This window comes from Ictidomys tridecemlineatus, chromosome 9 (assembly GCF_052094955.1).
Source record: "Ictidomys tridecemlineatus isolate mIctTri1 chromosome 9, mIctTri1.hap1, whole genome shotgun sequence".
Taxonomy (NCBI): Eukaryota; Metazoa; Chordata; class Mammalia; order Rodentia; family Sciuridae; genus Ictidomys; species Ictidomys tridecemlineatus.
The window spans coordinates 27,111,085-27,132,265 of record NC_135485.1 but is presented as its reverse complement, the minus strand read 5'-3'; the positions used below and the strand labels follow the sequence as shown (position 1 = coordinate 27,132,265).

Here is a 21,181-nt window from a genome sequence, read left to right as displayed (position 1 = left end):
AATTTTAAATATACATATATGACACATATATGTATTTCTTTGATTTATTGACAGTTTTCTGATTTTTTTAGGGATAAATTGTAAGTTTATACTTCTGTTTGACATAATGCTTGCAACACTTTCTAAATCAAGAACTTGGTGTTCACTGTACTTTAGGGATTTTAAGTTCTTCAATTCTCTCATTTTATGTGAACCATTTAAAATGTAGACATCATAAGTAGGAATAGATTTTAAGATCATCTTACATTTAATTTCTACTCATTCAGTTAAGTTAATGAAATAACATACTTTACTTTTATAGAAATATATGAGAATAAAATAATTTTATTTTGTCTCTACTTAAAAAGCAATTTGGTGTTTTTCAAAAGCTGCATTTTATTTCTCAGAAACATTTTGTGCCATTGCCATTATTGTAATGAGGAGTTAATTAACTTGAAAAGAAAGATAATAGACCTCAAATTTCATTTCTACTCTACAGATTATAAGCTGAGACATTGAGATAAGAATAATAAAACTTCATTTAAGTTGCTATTTAGACTTTGTCATAGTCCATGTTTTACTATAATTTTTTATATTGAGTTTCAAACTTTCAGTCACAAATTATAAACAGCTTTTCTTAAGGTTCCATAATAATTTTACTTTAAGTCTCATTTTAATCACTAAAATTATTTAAATTGTCCAAATAGAATTTCATTCATGAGAATAAAATCTTAATGACTGAAATAGAGAAGAAATAATTTCAACATATATTTGTAACTTAAATATAAGATTCCTACATGTTTGTAAATATAGGATGTTGTATATGACAGATGGTTTTGAATTAAATTTTATATTAGAATAATGAAAAATGCAAAACTGCTTTGGGCAAAATTCAGACCTGGAAAGACTTTCACTGTCAATAGAGTTAAGAAAATAAAATAAAATTCAGACAGAAGTAAAAGCAGCCCATAAAGTATAGTCTACATGAAATTATTTGTTCTCCACTTCCCATTAAATCTTCTTAAATTCAAAATGTGTAAAAGGTTGAAGGTAAGATCTAGCCCACTTAAAGTACTTTCTTGAATATTTATAACAGTCCTTTATATTTACTATAGACTGTGAATGTCTTTTCTCTGATAGTGCGACTCTCTAGTGGAAAAACCAATTGGTGAGTTTTATTAGCTTTCTGTTTCATATAGAATTCCAAGATAGAAAATTTAAAGGATTGTTAAGCATTATCTTTACCCAGTAGGAACAGAAAATCTAAATATATGAAGCCTATTTAAATACAAGGGTACAAACACAGCATGAGATAAATGAGTATTTCAGGCCAGGATGTTTATGGAGAGGTTCCAAGTGCCGAAACACAATTCAAGTAGATTATCCTTGACATCTCTTTCAATACTCAATGTCTCTTATTCAGGGAAATATGATTCTTTGTTCAGTTCTTCTTGTCTCAGTATAGAAGACAGAATTCAAGAGCCTCTTGCACTTTTCTAATCAATTATGTTTCAGTAGTAACTACACTTATAATTTAACTATTTATGGAAAATTATGTATCAAAAGTTATCATTAAACCTCTAGCTCTATTAATCTTATCCTCTTCCATAAAATAACAAAAAGGAAAATCAACTGGGAATGTGGTGGTGATGGGGAGTATAGTTGGCATATCCTATGAAATAGATTTATTCCTTGCAGTATCCCAATATTATTGTATCTACTAGTCTTAATTTTTATTATTATCTACTACAGAATTAAGGAAATCTCAACCACTGTGTTCTAATATAAATCTTCGTGTGTTAATAAAACAATGGAAGGGAGAAATAGTTTAGTTTCAAGAAGCTATTATGTCCACGTTGGTGTTCTCTCAGTTGTATATTTAAATTTTTGTGAAATTCATTTTGAATGAATGTAAAACAATGAGTGAAAATGTATTAGTAATTCTGCTTCCTCCAAATTAAAGAAATATATATTTTCTATGGAATAAATACCAAACAAAGGAAATCATACCCAATTTTATATTAGGAAGAACTTTTTAAGATTTATTTTAAAAGCTTTTTCTTTATTTTTGATTGGTGCATTATAGTTATACATAATGGTGGGATTTCTGGTATATATGTGTATATGCACATGATATAACAATACACTTTGTCCAATATCATTCCCCAGTATTTCCTCTTACTCTGTCCTGTTCCCTCCTTCTGGAGCCTTCCTCTACTCTACTGATCTCCCTTCGATTTTCATAAGATTTGACTATTGCCTTTCTTTTCCCTTAGAAAAAATATATGACCACTGACATTTTAAATTTAACTCATTTCATTTAACATAATATTTCCAAGTTCCATCCATTTCCCTGTCAGTGACATAATTTTACTCTTCCTTATTGCTGAAGAAACTCCATTGAGCATATATACTACATTTTTTAATGCATTCATCTGTTGATGGACATATACGCTGGTTCCATAGTTTGACTATTGTGAATTAGGCTGCTATATACATGGGCATGCATGTATCACTATAGTATGATGACTTTAATTCTTCAGGATAAATACCAAGGAGTGATATAGCTGCACTGTATGCTGGTTCCATGCCTAGTCTTTTGAGGAACCTCCATACTGATTCCCAGAGTCACCGTACTAATTTACAGTTCCACTAACACAAACGCACATTTTTCCCATTTCAACAGCATTTATTCATTCTTTGTCTTCTCGATGGCTGCCTGTATAACTAGAGTGAGAAGAAATCTCGTATGGTTTTGATTTGATTTTCCTGATTGCTAGGGATGTTGAACATTTATTTATTTATTTATTAGCCATTTGTATTTCTTTTCTTAAAAAAATGTCTTTTTCATCCCATTCATTGTTTTATGTGTGTGTATTAAGTTTTTTTTGTTTGTTTGTTTTGTTTTGTTTTTTTTTTTTTAGTTCTTTGTGTATTCTAGATATTATTACCCTGTCAGAAGAGCAACTGGCAAAGATTTTGGCTTGATGTCTGTTTTTTTTTTGGTCCTAGGAATAGCTCCTCCTGCTTGTTGTCAGGCTCCATTTTCATGGTATATCAATTTCCATCCTTTCACTTTCAGCCTGTTGCTATGTTTCTCTGTAAGACACAATAAATCAAAATGTTCAGTTGAAAGTCTAATAGAATAGGCCATCCTGAAGACAAAGTCTTAGAGATGGAAGATGAAATGTTTGGCCTTTAACATTCAGAAAGAGAAACATTAAAGAAGTAACTATGACCAGAATACAAAAGAACCCTGGGTCAATATTAAGAGATGAAATATAAGAATCATTTGAATTGAAGAACATTGTGAGATGCAGGCTAATGGAATGAAAAATCTTTTCTGGGAAATAATAACAGAAAAATTTTCAAAATCTTCAGAAGAGGAGACATCCATAGACAGAAGGCATTTAGAACTCCAAGTAGCCAAGATCAAAACAGAACCTCTTGACAACATATTGTAATTAAAATGCCTAACATACTGAACAAAGAAGTTTAAAAGTCTTAAGAAAAAATATCAGGTCACATTTACAGACAAGTCAATCATAATTCCTTCTGACTTCTTTGTACAAATTCTAAAATCCAGAATGGCTTAGAATAATGTCTTCTAATTCCTGAAAGAAAATAACTGTCAACCAAGATGACTATATCTAGCAAAAGTACCCTTCAAAACCAAACAGAAATAAAAACCTTCCAAGATTAGCAAAAACTAGAAGAATTCATCATCATTAAGCTAGTAATGCATAAAATACCTTTAAAAAGAAACTTCACACTGAAGTAATAAAAAACAAAACCCACAACTCTCAAATGAACAAATCTCATTTGAAAAGTAGGTAAGGAGATAAGAAAAAGTACCAAGTTAAACATTATAAATAAGTCAGAATGGAGGATAGAAGGACAGGGCATGGTTCTTGGCCACTGCTAGCCACATTCTTCCTCTTTCCCTGACAGAGACTCTCACTGGGACCATGTCTGCCTACCCAAAAAGCTACAGCCCTTTGTATGAGGAAGACAAAGACTCTCATCCAGCCAGTTGGAGGGATGCCTGCAACTTCCCTCATAGACCCAAAGCACCTGCCAATAGGCACCAGTACCTATGGTAGGATATGCTATGCAGAGAAGAGGCCAGAGCCACCAACACTAGTAGGTCCCTGTCCCTTATGAACTAGTTTAGCAGCTAGTAGTACCAGAACACACAGAAAAAAAAAAAGGTAGACAAAATGGATCAAGATATGAAGACGAGTAAGAAACATATCAGTAGCATTAAGTGTGTTTGGGGGCTCATCAGTTACTTCAAATTCAAATCAACAGAGACCCTACCTGAATAGAATGGTAACCCACTCCCCAGGAGAACATCAGATTAAAAGAAGCCATAAATACAAGTACAGAACAGGAGACAAAGTACCAACCCAGCCACCCAATCCTCAGAAAGCTAAATAATATAGGCTCTGTCTTTGGAGGGCCTGATTTCTGCTATGAGTACAGATGCTTTTATCCAAAGAGCCTACATCTTCAAGCCTATCAACAGAAGAAAAATTGATGAACTATCGATGGGACTGGGTGGTCTCAAGCACATAGCCCTAGGGATAAATACAGAAATTGAGCAAGATGACATTCTTGACCAACTCACAACTAAAGTGGACAAGTTAGATATCAACATAAAAAGCATAGAAAGAGAAGTTTGGGAATTCTAAAGATGAAAAGATTGGAAAGATCTCATTTTAAACTCTCAAAAAATTTCGTGTATTATTTAGTATGTAAATCAATGTGTGTTTGCAGATATAACAGAATGGTCTTAAGAGGATTTTTGTTGAGATGGAAAAAAAAAAGAAATTAGAATGCCAAGAATTAATAAATACCTCTGTATAATAACATTGAATGTAAATGGTCTCACTTTTCCAAATAAAAGACATACGTTGGCAAAATGAATTTTAAAAACAAGACCCAACTATATATTCCTTGCAAGAGACTCACAAGCAAAAAGGGAACACTTCAACAAAAGATATAATGATAGTTACACACTGCTCCGAACGCTATTGCACCTAATTGCTTAAAACATTAGTAGAATTAAAGATTCAGACCCCAGTACAATTTATTTAAGCACACCTATCTCATCAATAGATACACCATGTAGATATAAATGTAGTGAAGACTCTTTGGACCTGAAAAATATTCTAAATCAAATGGACTTAACAGACATCTATAGATTATTTCATCCAACAATAGATGAATCCACTTTCTTCTCAGTATATGGGAACCTTCTCCGAGCTAGACAATATTTTAGGCCACCAAGCAACTCTCTATCAGATGATGATAGAATAAGCTTAGAAATCAACACCAAAATAATTAAATAACCCTGCAGAAACTATATGAACACTGAGAAACTGAACATTATACTTTTGAATGATTAATGGAGGATAGAAGAAGCAGAGTAGAAATTTAAAATTCTTAAAATCAAAGCTACAATGTACCTGAAACTAGTGGGCACTATGAAGGGTGTTCTAAGAGGAAAGTTTGTAGATGTGTGGGCCTATATAAGAAAATCAGAAAAATCTCAAATAAATAACCTATTGATACATCTCAAAACCCTTGAGAAAGAAGGACAAACTAATTCCAAAACCTTTAGAAGAAAGGAAATTATTATAGTCAGAGCCAAAATCAATGAAATTGACAATTAAAAAATTACAAAGGGTCAATGCAAAGAAAAGTTTGCTCTTTGACAAAGTTGGTAAGCCCTTAGATAAACTAACCACAAGAAAAACAAAGGAGAACCAAAGTTTAGGATGTTCAAAATATGAACACAGCTAATGCATTAGAGATGTAGCAAGGGACGGTTATAAAAGAGGAGGAGAAACAAAATAGGACCATATGATATGTGATACCTGACCTTCTGATTAGATCAGGAGAACATGATGAATATGGAATGACTATATAGTAAGGGGTTTGGCTAGAAAGATTGCTTATATAACATTGGAAATATTAGTGCTCTGAAGTGAGGAGTTAGAAAAATATGACCTCCAGTTAGAAAAATATGACTGTTATGGAACAGTCCAGGTATCACAGGATTCCAAAGAGAGTTTCCAAAGGCATAGCACAGAGACACATAGCACAGAGTTCTTACCAGAACTCAAGAATTATGAGGAAGCTGTTATACAATGAAGATCTTAGTGGTACATGCAAGCCAAGAAAATTTCATACCAACAGACTAGAGTTGAACTCAGAGCTGACAGCACCTAGAGAGCAGTCATGGTGGACCCAATTGATATGCACTTTTTGTTTGCTGAGCTAGATTAATCTGGAGCCAGGGAATGTTCTGTTGGGGATAAGATGGAGAGAGTCAAATGTATGAGCAAAATCTCCCCAAGTTTAGGGACCATGCGGTAGCTAACCAGCATGGAAGTGTGATTTACTGGAAATATTGAATCTATAACCTTGACTTTGTTACCTCCAACCATGCACAATGCCCAACAAAGTGTATGTGCACCTTTATTTTTGCCCTTACTAAATAGATATCTTTTAATGTATTATAACATCTTGAGAGCAGACAGAAATTTAGGTGTGAGAACTTTTAGAAAGCTGTTTATATTCTTAACATTTATATTCAGATTTCATATTGCAAATTACTTTGTGTTCTTCCCTCATCCTTAACATGTTTTCTTCTCAAAGCTTACCTCTGATTTCCCTTAGTAATATATAGCTAACATACTGGATTACATACAATTACTATTAAAATCAATTTTTAATAAGTATACACCCAAAGTCAGAAATGGGTATTTTTTTCCCTAAGCCTTCTTTCTCTTTGACCAATGAATGGGTCATTTAGACAATAGGCCTTAGCTTTTTTTCTTATTGGTAAGATTTTAGATGTTTATTAACTTGAACAATAATTAAAATGATGAGTACCATCAGGAGGAATTAAGTGGGTTTTGTCTGGCATAAGCAATACAAAATATATCTCACAATGTAATTTTAGCTTTTAAAATTCTTTGCCTACTTTTAAACTAATAATATTATATAGATTTCCTCACATTCCTATTCTAATTCAGCCAAAGCATTAAGTCCATCCAGTGTTTCCTAAATTGCTTGCTGTATATCTTTCCTTATTTACCTGTAAAATACCCTAACAATATGTTTCTACATAACAGAGTATTAAGAGAATGTACCAGAAGACAAATTTTAGTAGAACATTTTAAGTAATTATTTTATAGTCATAAAATACCTAAAAGGAACCTTTGTTGGCATATGATTTAGTACATGCTGGTATATGTGTCATTAACACCATCTGGTTTTGCTAATTACCTATGTTTGTGTTCTTGTTTATGGTCAGATTTAATCCAGATTTTTTGCTTTCATTTAGTCATGCCATGCTCATATTTTTTAACCTCTTTTTAAACTTTATTTTCTAATGCAAGTCATAATAAAGGTTTTATCCCCCTCCCTAAAAAAAACACCTAAAGCTTATTATCTTTAAATCTAAGAATTCTTTCTGAAACCTTTCAAGTTATTTTGCAAATTACAGAAACTATGCATGGATATTTTAAATCCTGATAGCAGCGTTTTGCCCTATGGCTTTTTTTTGGGGGGGGGGTATATTTTCCAATGTAAGGGACACAGCAGTCCTGCAGAATAGGTGTCTTTGCTTTTTTTTTTTTTTTTTTCCCTACTCTTCTTCAGTTCTTGTCAGTTGAATATCTGGATTTCATGGGAACCTTTTAGACAGGTGATTCATCATCCATATGATACAAATACAAATTTTAGTGTTCTCACCAGAAAGTAGTTGTTAATAGAATTAGTTTAAGCAATTTCTAAGCATGGAACAATGACAGCATTGCTCATGAAATATAATTGTTGTTAAATATTCTACTGCAGCCTTTCTGACTCTGGCCTATCTCATATTTACAGTAATTTTTCTAATCCCTTAGAATCCCTGAGTTAGAATTCCTAGATTCCTGAGTTTGAATTTCTGAAGATGTTTTCTTTTATTTGCATTTTTACATTAGGGCTGTTCAATAGAAATAGAATTCACACATGTACTTTTAAATTGTGTCATAGCCACATTTTGAGAAAAGTATTAAAAAGACTGGAGAAATTAATTTTATTATTTTACTAATGTATTTATTTGCATATGCAAAATACCTCCACATGTAATTAACATTTAAAATAGTGACAGAATACTTTTTAATTGAACAAAGTCTTCAAGATCTGGTATATATTTTATACTTTCAGCACACTTCAGTTCAGACTTACCGCCTTTTCTGTGTCCATGGCACTTGGATGGACCTGGCGGGCCTGTAGAGCATAAAGAGCAATACCCTTGATGAAAGGTGTTCCCCAGGAACTCACCTTAACTATTTTGTGGTAATGGTTATTGTTTTGTATCGTCAAAACTGAAAGTAATCAAATGTTTTCTCTTGTACTCCGAATAAAGTGAAAATGTACCCAACTTACAGAAGTAATGCTGTATTTCACAGAGAAAAGTATCAAAGAAGGAGTCTTGAAAATCAAAGAAGAACCATCCAAAATACTGTCTGGAAATAAGTTTCAAGACCGCTATTTTGTATTACGGGATGGATACCTTTTTCTTTACAAGGATCCAAAGGTAATTGTATGAGTCCGATTTGAGCATGCATACATTTTTATTTGGGTATTGCTGCATTCATTACATACCATTCTCAGCCGTCTATGACGAAGTCCCTGCCTGCAGTAAATAAAATGCATGGTAAGCTGATGATTTCCTTCAGCCTCTGGATATGCATTAGTGTACTCAGTAATAACGGGGGAGAATTTTCTATGGCCTATCTAAGCATCTTAAATTTTTTAGGACAGAGAATAACTTAAGCCCTGAAGAAAGCTTTAAAATGTATTGCATAAACTAGCGTATAAATTTGGATCTTAGTCAATAAAATTAAGAGAAAATGTGTCATACCCTAAGGCAAAAGAGGCTTAAGTTTAGCTAATGGAAATTAATGAAAAGTGGCATAGAAGGGAAAAATTCAAACATTATAATAAATCTTAATGTCTTTCCAACAAATTTCAATGAAGTGATTCATGTAATGTCATATTTATTCATTTAATCTTATTTCCTCTAAGTTCGAATTCCCTGAAGAACTTTATTAGATAATTATAGAATAGAGAACTAAAGATAAATACAGGGAGTTAGATAAATGCTGTAGCTATGAGAAAATTGAACTTAGCATTAGAAAATATTATATCCACTAAGAACTGGTTGTGTGAATAAGCAGCTTCACCTCTCAACCTCATATTCTGAATCTGTAAAATGACAGTAGTAGTATGTGTCCAGCAGTCCTGGTGGCTTTAATGCTTAAACAAGAAAGTATGTAAAAATACATTTTAAGATGAAATATTTCACACGTATCTATGATAATTGTAGCATGCTCATCAAAAGATGCCATTAAGGGCTGGGGTTGTGTGTGTAGAGCACTTGCCTGGCATGTGTGAGGCACTGGGTTCCATCCTCAGCACCACATAAAAATAATAATTTTTTTAAAGATGCCATTAATAATATGAATAGAGAAGTCCCAGGATGAAAAAAATATCCATAGCACATATCCAGGATATGAAGAACTCTTCCAAAGCAACAATAAGAAAAAACAGCCTAATAAACATTAGAGCAAAGGACTGAACAGACACCACTGGAAGGAACATACAGAAAAGTCCAATTAGCCATTGGACTAAAAGTGATTAATATCATTAGTTATTTGGATATTGAAATTAAAACCATGAGAGCTGGGTGCAGTGGCTCACTCCTGTAATCCCAGCAACTCGGGAGGCTGAGGCAAGAGGATTGCAAGTTCAAACCCAGCCTCAGCAACCTAGCGAGGCTCTTCTGAGCAACTCACAGACATCCTGTCTGTAAAAAAAAAAAAAAAAAAAAAAAAAAAGAAGAAGAAGAAGAAAGAAAAAATAATAAATAAATAAAACCCTGAGGTACTACTTTGTACTCATTGATTTAACCTAAATCATGAGTGAAAACCCGAGTGTTAACAAGAATGCAGATTGTCTAGAACTCTCATAAATTGTTGTGGAAGGATAAGATCACATAATTACTGTGTAGAAAGATTTAGCAGGGTTTTTTGTTTTTGTTTTGTTTTGTTCTGATACTGGGAATTGAACAGAGAGGTGCTTTACCACGGAGCTATAATGCCAACCCCACACTATTTTTTTTTTGAGACAGGTTCTTACTAAGTTGATAAGGGTCTCTCTAAGTATCCAAAGCTGGCCTTGAACTTGCAGTCCTCCTACCTGGGCCTCCCAGCGTGCTGGGATTACAGGTGTGCCTTACTGTACCTGGCAGCAGTTTTTAAAATAAGGTTTTTTTTCTTTTACCTATGATCCATTAATTCTATTCATAGGTACTACATCCTTATAATTAGTTTTATTTGTAAAAACTAAAGCCTAGAAACATTCCAAATGTCTGACAAAAAAAAAATGCAACATTCGTAGGATTGAATTCAACTCATCAATAAAAATGATCAGATTCTAATGCATGCAGCAATATTGGTGAATGTTCGAAACCTGTTAAATAAAAGAAGCGTGGTACAAAATAGTACCATAAGCAAAACCATTCTATGGTGACAGAAGTCAGAAAATTGGGGGAGTTGGATAGAAAATTGCTGTGAAATTTCCAATGGAAAGATCAGTAGGGCAATTTCTCCATCCTGTTGTGGATGTGGGTCACAGGATTGTATACAGTAACATTTCTTCTTGAGATTCATATGGTACCAAGGCCATTGTTTTCAATGTAGAATGGCAGTCATCAGGTGCTGGAGACTGTTTTTATACTGAATATTCCCTTGTGTAAACGTTGCTTGCATTTTTTAAGTGAATGACACTTGACCGTGTTCTGCTGTGGGAATGTACAGAGAATAACTAGACCTAGAACATCTGTTAATATATTATTTTTAAAAAAACCCACTATGAGACTGCTTTCCAAATATGTAGCCCCATTTTCCCTCCCTCCCTCCCTCCCTCCCTCCCTCCCTCCCCCTCCCTCCCTCCCTCCCTCCCTCCCCCTCCCTCCCTCCCTCCCTCCCTCCCTCTCTCTCTCTCTCTCTCTCTCTCTCTCTCTCTCTCTCTCTCGGTTTCTCTTGAGCTCCTTGAGTCTCCACATGCTATAATGCTATAACTGCTTTCCTTGTATATATATTTTTCCAGTAGGGAGTAGGGCAGCCTCTGTGTGGGCATAAATCAATTTTAGCAGCATTCTTACTTTCTTTGTACATCCTGCATTTGCCTTCTTCCAGGGCAGTGGAATGTACAATCAGGAGGACAACAGAAGATCCTGAAATTCTGCAACTTTTGTTCCTCTACTCAGGAAATTGTATTATATACTGTACTCGAACCTTACTATTCCACTTGACACACCCAGAAGGGACTGCCTTATCACATGGTTGTTAATGTTTATTATCATCCTTTAGTTTTATCAGGAGAAGGATAGTAGAATTTGTAGAAATAAGGGACAAGGCTTTGGAGCTATGTGAATAGAGCACACCTGATTTTAAGGTTCATAAATTTTGTGATTGTACAAGTTAAAGCTAGACTTTACAGATCATTATTTTAGTCATATAGAATAGAATCTGATAAAGAAAAATTTTCTGGTTTCTGATAATAGGCCACTCACCTTGATCTTCTGGGCTGATTTCCTTAATAATTGTTCTTTCATATACATGTTGGTCATTAGGTACTTTGAGTTGGGTGTCAGCTTGAAGCATTAAAAAATCAGCCTGAGCTTTTTAGTCCTACCAAGGAAACTTCTTCCATTGTGCATCAGGGGAAGGTCACTAGAAACAACTAGTTGTCATTATTGGTAGAGATGGCAGTCACAATGGTAGTGATAGTTCCAGCTAACACCCAGATGGCTACTGTAGGCAAAGCAGAGTTCTGTCCATTTCACTGGGATTATGTCATGCTATCTTTATTAAAACAACAACAACAACATAAAATCAGTACTATGATTATTTCTACTTTGCATATGAATAAATAGAGCCACAAAGACATTACAACTTGCCCAAGACCACATAATAAGTAAGTAGTAGAGTCAGAATTCATTCTCAGGTGTCAGATTTGAAAGGCTCTATGAAAGAACTTACTAAAAACCTTAATAATTCACATTATTTTAGCTTGCTGTTTTTGTTCACAGGATTTTATTTTAAAAGGATAGCTCTTTTTCATTAAATGGTACTAAATATTTTGAAACATGGTTATGCATACAATTTAATTATTCATAATTATCCTCCAAGCTGATGTAAACTCTGCTATCTGCCTCAAAGAAACTAGTTCATGGAGCAGTGACTCTTAAGAGATGGTTTTTCTGAGATGAAGAATTATATATATCCCTGAACGGAATTTGTTTTAAGAATTTGTATGCCTTTAAAAGGATCATCTTGCTCTAAGATAATTTATACAAACTGCTGTGTGCTAGTACCCTGTCTGAAAGGTAGTGTTCTTTAAGGACACCAAGCACATTTATTCTTTAAATCACAGTGACAACAGATTAAGGGTTTATAGTCTAATTAGTAAATGTATAAAAATTTCATTTACACATCTGTCAGAATAAATCATTAATGCAACTGATATTTTAATTTGCACAGTGAAGAAAGCAGATGAGAGATTGTTTTTCTTTAAACTAAAGTTACTGTTACTTTCAACACACAGTTTTACTTTGCCAGTTATTTTTTCATTATTGAACATAAGTCCCTATTTATATTGATAGTGAAGTCATTGCCAGTATTAACTTTTCAAGCAGTTGCACAAGTAATAATCAATGGTAAAACCCCCCAACTTAAGTAAAGATTTGGCTGTTTTTTGACATTTGCCATTAATATATCTGTACTTGTATGTATTTTAAAAATGATTTCCTGAGAAGGCAATCGAAATTCCAAATTGAGAAGTATCGAAATTCCAAATTGAGAAGTGTGTTTAAAGCAACTTTGTGTTAATTAGAGATAATTTATGAATGTTCATTAACAACAAATTAGGGTAATACACAGGGGAAGGTATATTTTGTTTTTCAAGTTTTCCCTGCACAGAAAAATGTTAATTAAAATGTTTTCAGACTTGATTTACATAAAAGGTGAGAGGTTTCAAAGAATATTGCCATGATACTGTTAATAGTGTGAAAAAAGCAGTAAGTAAAGGGGGTCGTTAAAAGTTGCACACACTAATAAGCAAACTCCTTTTAGCTACAGGAATAATTTTTCAAGCATGCTTATTTAATTGGCTTAGTTAAAAGTTTTACTTTGAAATGTGGTGGTTGAAGCAACAGATTACAGACTTTATAACAGTATATAGTGCATTGAACTTTTTGGAGGAATTATCCAGAAATTATATACACCAAAAGAGAGAGTTGTAATATGCCAGTAGTAAATTCATCTTGCCAAGTGATTTTCCTTTTATAAAGACTGTTTTATTAGTATCTTTCCAGTTTCTCTTCATGCATATTCACTTTAAAGATTGCAACAAAAAAATATTTCTTTTCACAATTGTTGATCTCTCTGATGATTTTATTGGTGTTTTTTTTAGAAAGAATATATTATAAAATAATGAACTTGGGTGCCAGAAGTGGCTCGGGGAATTCACTGTGTTACTTTAGATTATCAACCTCTTAACAAAAGGTTTTCAAAACATAGGCAAACCTGAACTTGTCACTGTTTTTTGTATTACTCCTCCTTACACATGCGTGGCCACCCTCCCTGTTCTATTGGAATTGCTGCCTCTTACCCTACCCCACTGCTATTTGTTGGTACTGTGTCCAAGGGAATGACTGTCTGAACTATCAGAGAGGACATATTGGCTGTGATCTGATTGACCTCTAACAAAGGTGGCCAGCAGTCTCCTCTGCTGCATTTTCCTAAAAGTCAGCTTTCTCTTTGAATATCTCTTAACAATGGGATGCTGAGCACCAAAGCAAGCCACCCAACTACTCTATAATAGATCATTCAAATTTTGGAATGTTCTTTCTGAAAGTTGAGAAAGTTAGCAGGTCACAAAGTCAGAAATCAGTCCCTGTGGGACTTAAAAGGAAAAAAAAGGTGCATGAACTATCAAAAAATGACCTTACCAAGAAGTAGAGACTAATTTGAGGAAAATTATAGAAATTCACTGATAGAAGTAAAATATTAACCTCTCTAACATTGATTGATCATAACTATGATCCTTTTCAAATTTTCAAAGGGAGTTGTGTTTTAATACTTTGCAATAATGATAATCTACTCCAAATAAGTGAGAATAATTGCAATCGGGGGATAAAAAAATTAAACAATTGTGATCTGTTTTCCCAACTATTTTCTATTTTCTGTTTTCCCAACTATTTAGAGATATATCAAATGGTGTGAATATACTTTATATACAACCAGAAATATGAAAAATTATGCTCCATATGTGTAATATGAATTGTAATGCATTTTGTTGTCATATATAACAAATCAGAATTAAAAAAAAGAAAGTGAATACTGTTAGGCCTGTTTACTTCCTAATAAAGTATGTGCTTAAATAATTTTTAAAAATTTTTAAAAAGATATATGTTAAAGCTAAAATAGCTTAAATAATATAATCCTACCATAAAAGTGAACATACCATAGAGGAATGGTACTATAAAGTCACTTAAGAGAATTAGATATTAGGATTTATTTTTTGAATAAATATTCTATGAAAAGTGCATGAGGTGGAATAATTGTCAAAAAATTTTCAATTTAAAGTCTCCACTATCTGGAGAAATAAAAATATATTCTAAATTGATGACTTAAAATTTTAAAGATATCAACCTTTAAAGGTATAAGAGCATGGAACTGAGTATCAGATGTGTCAGAACACTTCAAACTTAAATAAAAGTTAAGAAACTTTAAAAGAAAAAAATCAATATATTTGACTTAATAAAAATAATGGAAGTAAACAGTGAGCAAAATTATGGCAGATAGCAATTGGAATAGAATATTTTACTTAAGAGACACATAATGTCGTGTTTAATATATAAAGAAATAGTGCAAAAAAATAAAGACATGGATAAATTGTTGACATATCAAAACTACAAATGGCTAGTAAATGCATAACCAAAACTTTATAAGTCAATCATCCATCTTGGCAAAAATCTAATTCTTAATGATGTTCCTAACCCATTGCCCAGTGTCTGCAGATCTGGAAATCTATCTGTAACAGTAAGGAAAAAAAATCCAAGATACATATTTTTAAAAATATCTTTGGTGATAAAAATAACAAATTTAGTGATACTAACTAATGATTAGAAATAAATTCACCACTGTGGACTTTATGATTCCTGCCACAGAGACTGTTGTTCACCAGAGCATTGCTCTTTATTATATTTCTGATTACCTAGCTATATATTTTTCCTTTATACTCTCCTAACCTGCTTGCTACATAGAAACCAGTTTTTCATTTTATAAAAATGTTCTTGGGTTGGGGATGTAGCTCAGTTAGTAGAGTGCTTACCTCACATGCACAAGGCCCTGGGTTCAATCCCTAGCACCACCACAAAAAAAAAAAAAAAAATCTCTCTACCCTTTACTTTTCAAATTTAACTGTTGTTACAAAGAAAAGACACAATATAGAACTTAGTACAGTGGAGCTGTACATTTGCTACATTGGCATCTGTGCATTGTCCCAGGATCCTAAAAAATACCCATATTTCAAAATTTTATGAGATTGTGTTCTAAATTTATAACAATGATAGTTATTATTTTCTTTGAGCTCACTTTATGCAATTACGGGACTATACCCTTCATAGGCATTTTTTTTGTTTTATTTTTACAGTAACCCTTCACAATAAGACTTTGTACATTTAATCTTCATAGTAACTCAATTTATACGGTCAATAATTTTACCATCCTTATTTACAAACAAGAAAATTAAGTCAGAGAAATTTAAGTAAAATCACAAATTAACAAGGTATAACCAGATTTATACCATAGTCTTTCTGACCTCATATCCGTCACTTTTAGTTATAAATGATATCTGCATACCAGTATGAAACACAAGATTTCCTTGCAAATGTTTGAGATATGGAGAAAGTTGTGTTATAAATTATTCCCATAGTTATCCTCTTTGTAAAATCTTTTATAGAATATCCAAAGGTGAATGATGAGATCTCTGTGATTATTATATTATGCTTTAAGTTAGAATATACTGATTAAAATTTTGCCTATGTCAAATAATTTACCTATGTGAATATATATTCACGCATCTTAAAACTTTTTAAATCTTTACTTAAGCACAGATAAATGTGTTAGGAAAATTGTGGAGAAAATACAATTTAGTTAATCTATGGTAAAATGTATATTTTTTCAGCTAAACTTGAATAAGTTATTATTAGAGATGATATTTAAGATAGCTTAAATATGTGTCCATAGGAGTACATAGTCTTTGAAATAAAAAATGTCCAAAAAATCATGTATTATCTAGTGCCAAAATCTGACCCAACTAACATGAATATATACAGAGTTGTTATTTTGCTCACCTTGTATAAAATGTCATGCATTTCATCACAGAATTTTGAATGTATTTTAATACAGTGTACTGCCGCCATATAATATAATTGGTGTGATAAAGTTACATAATATATGGAAAATGATTTTGTTATATTTTTAAAATATGAAAAAAAATCAGTTCTGATGTACATCTGTCCCTAAGGGACATTTGGATGTGTGTATACAAGATTATTTAAAAGCATTTATTTAATTACATTGTAATTAAGACACTTCATTTATTAAATTTTTTATTAAATTTATGAAACATTGGAGAAACTAAATAATTCTAAACCCAGTTAATGTCAAGAAAAATACCTGTTTCATTATAAAAACTGTTCAGTTGCCGTTTTTTTTTTTTTTTTCCTTTACAGAGCAGTAAATATGACAAAATGTTTCCTCTCAGTGCAATGAAGTTTTATCTTGGTGTGAAGAAGAAAATGAAGCCTCCAACCAGGTAAAGTCTGAAAACAAAGAATTATTGAAAGGAAAAAAGTCAGGAAAGTTAGTGCGTTGCAGGATTTAGAGATCAGTGACGTGAGTTTAACTTTCTGTGAAGTAAATTTTAGGCAGATTTCTTGAGTTGTACCTCTGTAGCAGATCAGGGAACTGTGTGAGTAGATAAGGAGGGGAGAAGTTCCCACTGAGACTTGTGCCAAGCTCCTTGGTGATCTTCCCCAAGTAAAGCAAAAAATCCTCAGGAGGATGAGGGTTCTTCCTCTTATCTTGATTGGGACCAATACTGCCTGGGGGTGTAAGTACTCTTCCAGGCAAATCTACCCACAAGAAAGCTAATGCTGCCCTCCAGGCTTCTGATACTTGGCTTTTCAAATATTTTGGTCCTAGTCTGTAACTCCCCAACACTTTTTTTTTGCCTAAGTCATTTTTTTTTATTTGTTCTAATTAGTTATGCATGACAATGGAATGCATTTTGACACATCATATACAAATGAACTAGAACTTCTCATTCTTCTGGTTGTACATGATGTAGAATCACACCGGTAGGGTTGTAATGTCTCAGTCTTTCTACTATCATTCCTATCCCCATTCCCCCTTCCCTCCCTTCACTCCCTCCTGCCTAATCCAAAGTAGCTCTATTTTTCCCTAGTCCCCACTCTTTGTGAATTAGCATCTACATATCAGAGAAAATGTTCAGCCTTTATGTAACTTGCCCTTTTTGTTATGTTAAATTTGGTATTCCAAACACACAGCAAATATATGGTTCAGAAAATGTGGACTCCTTTTATATTTTATATTTTGTGGGCTTCTATAACACTTGATTCACCCCAGCATTCACTTTACATACAATTTCATATCACAGATCATTTCGGTTAGCTAATTAATGCTCACAGAAATATTTTTCTTAATATCATGAAACAAGATTTTAATGAACTGCATTTGCTGACTTCTCAGATTCTATTACCACAAATTTCCTTATTTTTCTCTCCATGCTTATTTTCCAAGCTCAGCACATATACCTGTGTTACAACTAGCATATTCATTGATTTCCCCCAAAATATATATAATTCCAGCCATTTTTGCTGACATTTGGTTTTGTTTGTTTGTTTAGTTTTTGGTACCAAGGATTGAATTCAGGGACACTTGACCCCTGAGCCATATCCCCAACCCTGTTTTGCATTTTATTTAGAGACAGGGTCTCACTGAGTTGCTTAAAGCCTCGCTTTTGCTGAGGCTGGCTTTGAACTCATGATCCTCCTGCCTCTCAGTCTCTGGAGCCACTGGGCTTACAGGCGTGTGCCATTGTGCCTGCCTGCAGACATTTGTTTTTACTCAATGTGTTAGATATATGGTACAGAAAATGTGGACTCTTTTTATATTTTACATATTTGTGTTACCATAACAAAACACCTAAGGCAAACTACTTAGGGTAACACAAAATTGACTGATTCACTGAGTAAGGACAAATGTCTTTAAGAAAATGGCTGAAATAAGATTAGAGTTTACAGTTTGGGGGGGTCAAAGGAATGGTACCTGTGTGGGCTGTCTTCTCACCGGACCCTCTCAGCAGTGCCACATCATAGTGGGTGGCACTGGTGGGAATGTGCGGAGATTCCCATGTTCCTATCTCCAAAGAGGAAGCCAGAGAGCTGGTTGGGGCTAGGCTTAGGGTTTTATCACAACCCTCTCCTGAGAACTACTGAGGGATTGCTTGAAAACTACGTTGATCTTTTCCAAGGACATGTGCCTAGTAATCTAAGGACTTTCCAATATGCCCCCACAGCTTAAAGGTTCCATCACCTCCAGACATCACTACACTGAGGACCAAGCCCTCAACACAAGGACCAATGAGAACAAACCACATCCAGACCATAGTATTCACTTAAGAGTATCTTCTCACAGATTTTCCCCTCTGCCCCCTTGCAAGAATCCTTCCTCTCCCTTCCGCCTGTATAAATGTGTAGCAAATCTTTATAAACATTTAGCATTTACCTAGAGGTACATACTGAATCATTACTTGTGTAAATCTACTTTATTGTGCATTGCCACCATTAAATATTATCTTCTAATATCTAATCCTGTTTTTTAGCCTCATAAAAATTATCATTTTAATGTATTGTATGTGTTTCTTCCCTTGGAACACAGCTGGGGGTTGACCGCATTCTCTGAAAAACATCACTGGTAAGTTAATAGTTGAGAACTTTTGATATTTTGGTGACAACTTTAGAAAAAGAATGACTTCATTAATTAGCAGATAGAACTACAGACAGGAAGTGTTTTACCCAGGAGAATTCAAACTCTCTTCTAAATACTTTCAGTTTAAGAAGAGGAAAATATGGGACTGGGATTGTGGTTCAGCGGTAGTGTGCTCATCTAGCATGCCTGAGGCACGGAGTTCGATCCTCAACACCACATAAATGTAAAATAAAGATATTGTGTCCACTTAAAATTTAAAAATAAATATTAAAAAAAAGAAGAGGTTCAATACAATATATTTGTATTGAAACCTCAATACAATATATTTGTATTGAGGTTCAGGTCTATTTGAATCCCTTGTGTCTTCTTTGACTCTTAATAGAAACTACATACAATTCGTTAGATATTATATGATTGTAGAATCCAGCTTTTAAGAGATACGTAAGCAAAATTCAATTTTTCAGAAAGAATAAGCTATAGGATTAAAAGGCATACGTATCCTAGTCTCAGACCTGTTCTTTCTATATATGTACTTTCGGAGGTTGCACTAAACACCTTCTCTTCTTCATTTCCCTGTGTCTAATCCTTACCTAAACTATACCATACCAGCCTTTTCATTATCCCCACACACACCCATATCTGGTATCCTATGGGCCAGGTCTTTGATCTGCATGGATCATTCTAGAAACCTTGCATTCTCTTTATGTTTCTGACTTGACTTTATTTTCAGTTACATCTTCCACCAACTGCCTGAGAGACATTTCTCCAGTGAGTCATATTTCTCTTCTGTCTTCAAACTCCTCTGTGAATCTTATCACATAGAGGACAAGGACAGGATTGCTGGCATGGCATGCAAGGCCCTCGATGTGACACCGTCAGCTTCGTTTCCCATAAGCTTCTCTTTTGTACTTAAGAATAGAATGAGAGTCTACCTTTAATAATTTATTGTTGCTTCATATCTACATGTACACTATGTGTGGTCTTTTACTGACCTCTCCCATTTTCTCATGGCTTTATCGTCTTCTTGATGAAATTTTCAACTCAACTGTCATTCTTTTTTTTTGTACCAGGGATTGAACCTAAAGGTGCTTAACCACTGAGCCACATCCCCAGCTCCTTTTTTTTTTTTTTTTAATTTTTAATTTTGAGATGGAGCCTCGCTAAGTTGCTGAGGCTGGCTTTGAATTTGTGGTCCTCCTGCCTCAGACTCTAGAACCGCTGGGATTACAGGCATATGCCATCGCCCGCACCCAAGTCATTCTTCTTTCAGATGATAACTTGGATGCCCCCAAAGGCTTATCAGATGACTCCCATCTGTCATCATTATTTATTACTTCTCTGCATCTGTAGTATTTTATATACAGGGGTACATACATAAGATAATTTTTTTTTGTTTAGACATGATAATGAGAAGAGACATTTGACTTCCTAAGACTCTGATGAAGGAATAAAGCATTTTTTTTTTGGAAATTTCATTTTTATCAGTTTGTCAAGGAAATAAATTTTAATAATATAAGAATAGGAAGAATATAATTACATGGAAATGTTCTATCATGCTAACATCAGTTATAAAAACTCTTCTTCTTAAAAAAATATGCCATCTCCCTGCTCTTCCCCAGCACCTACAGTTTCTGTGTTGCTGTTCAGCTTCACTTTTACTTTTTCATACTGTGCTAAAATTTACTGGTTCACATGCCTAGCTCCCCAAATATACTACAAAAACCTTGAGGGCAAGATCTCTGTTTTATTCAGGATTTCAATACAAGGTAACTGAATCAGTATTACTGGGTATGTAGTGGTTTTTCATGTAGTTTATTTTTTATGAGTCTGTGGATATTAGTATGTCTAATCATAATGAGACCTGTCTAAGCATTTTTTTAAAAAATCTTCCATCATAAGAATATGTGTGTGTGTGTGTGTGTGTGTGTGTGTGTGTGTGTCAGAGTTTCTGGGGAAAAAAATTGTTTTACAGTCATGTACCCAAAAAAGCAAAATGATATTGACTTTCTGCCTCTCTAAAAATATTGATCATTTTGCAGCAGTTACCAAAG

The 21,181-nt window shown here is 33.7% G+C and overlaps 1 protein-coding gene and 1 pseudogene across 4 annotated transcripts in view; both read left to right on the top strand.

Annotated features, from left to right (window-relative positions):
• The window catches only part of Arap2 (ArfGAP with RhoGAP domain, ankyrin repeat and PH domain 2), a 206,563-nt gene that overhangs the window by 157,665 nt on the left and 27,717 nt on the right, over nucleotides 1-21,181 (top strand). For all 4 annotated transcript variants that reach the window (XM_078021176.1, XM_078021175.1, XM_021722720.3 and 1 more), the window contains 3 exons: nucleotides 8,451-8,578; nucleotides 16,850-16,932; nucleotides 19,080-19,115. In XM_078021176.1, coding sequence (XP_077877302.1) covers nucleotides 8,451-8,578; nucleotides 16,850-16,932; nucleotides 19,080-19,115 — 247 coding nt within the window. The remainder of the gene's footprint in view (nucleotides 1-8,450; nucleotides 8,579-16,849; nucleotides 16,933-19,079; nucleotides 19,116-21,181) is intronic.
• Nucleotides 2,868-5,514, top strand: LOC120892388 (synaptosomal-associated protein 29 pseudogene; annotated as a pseudogene).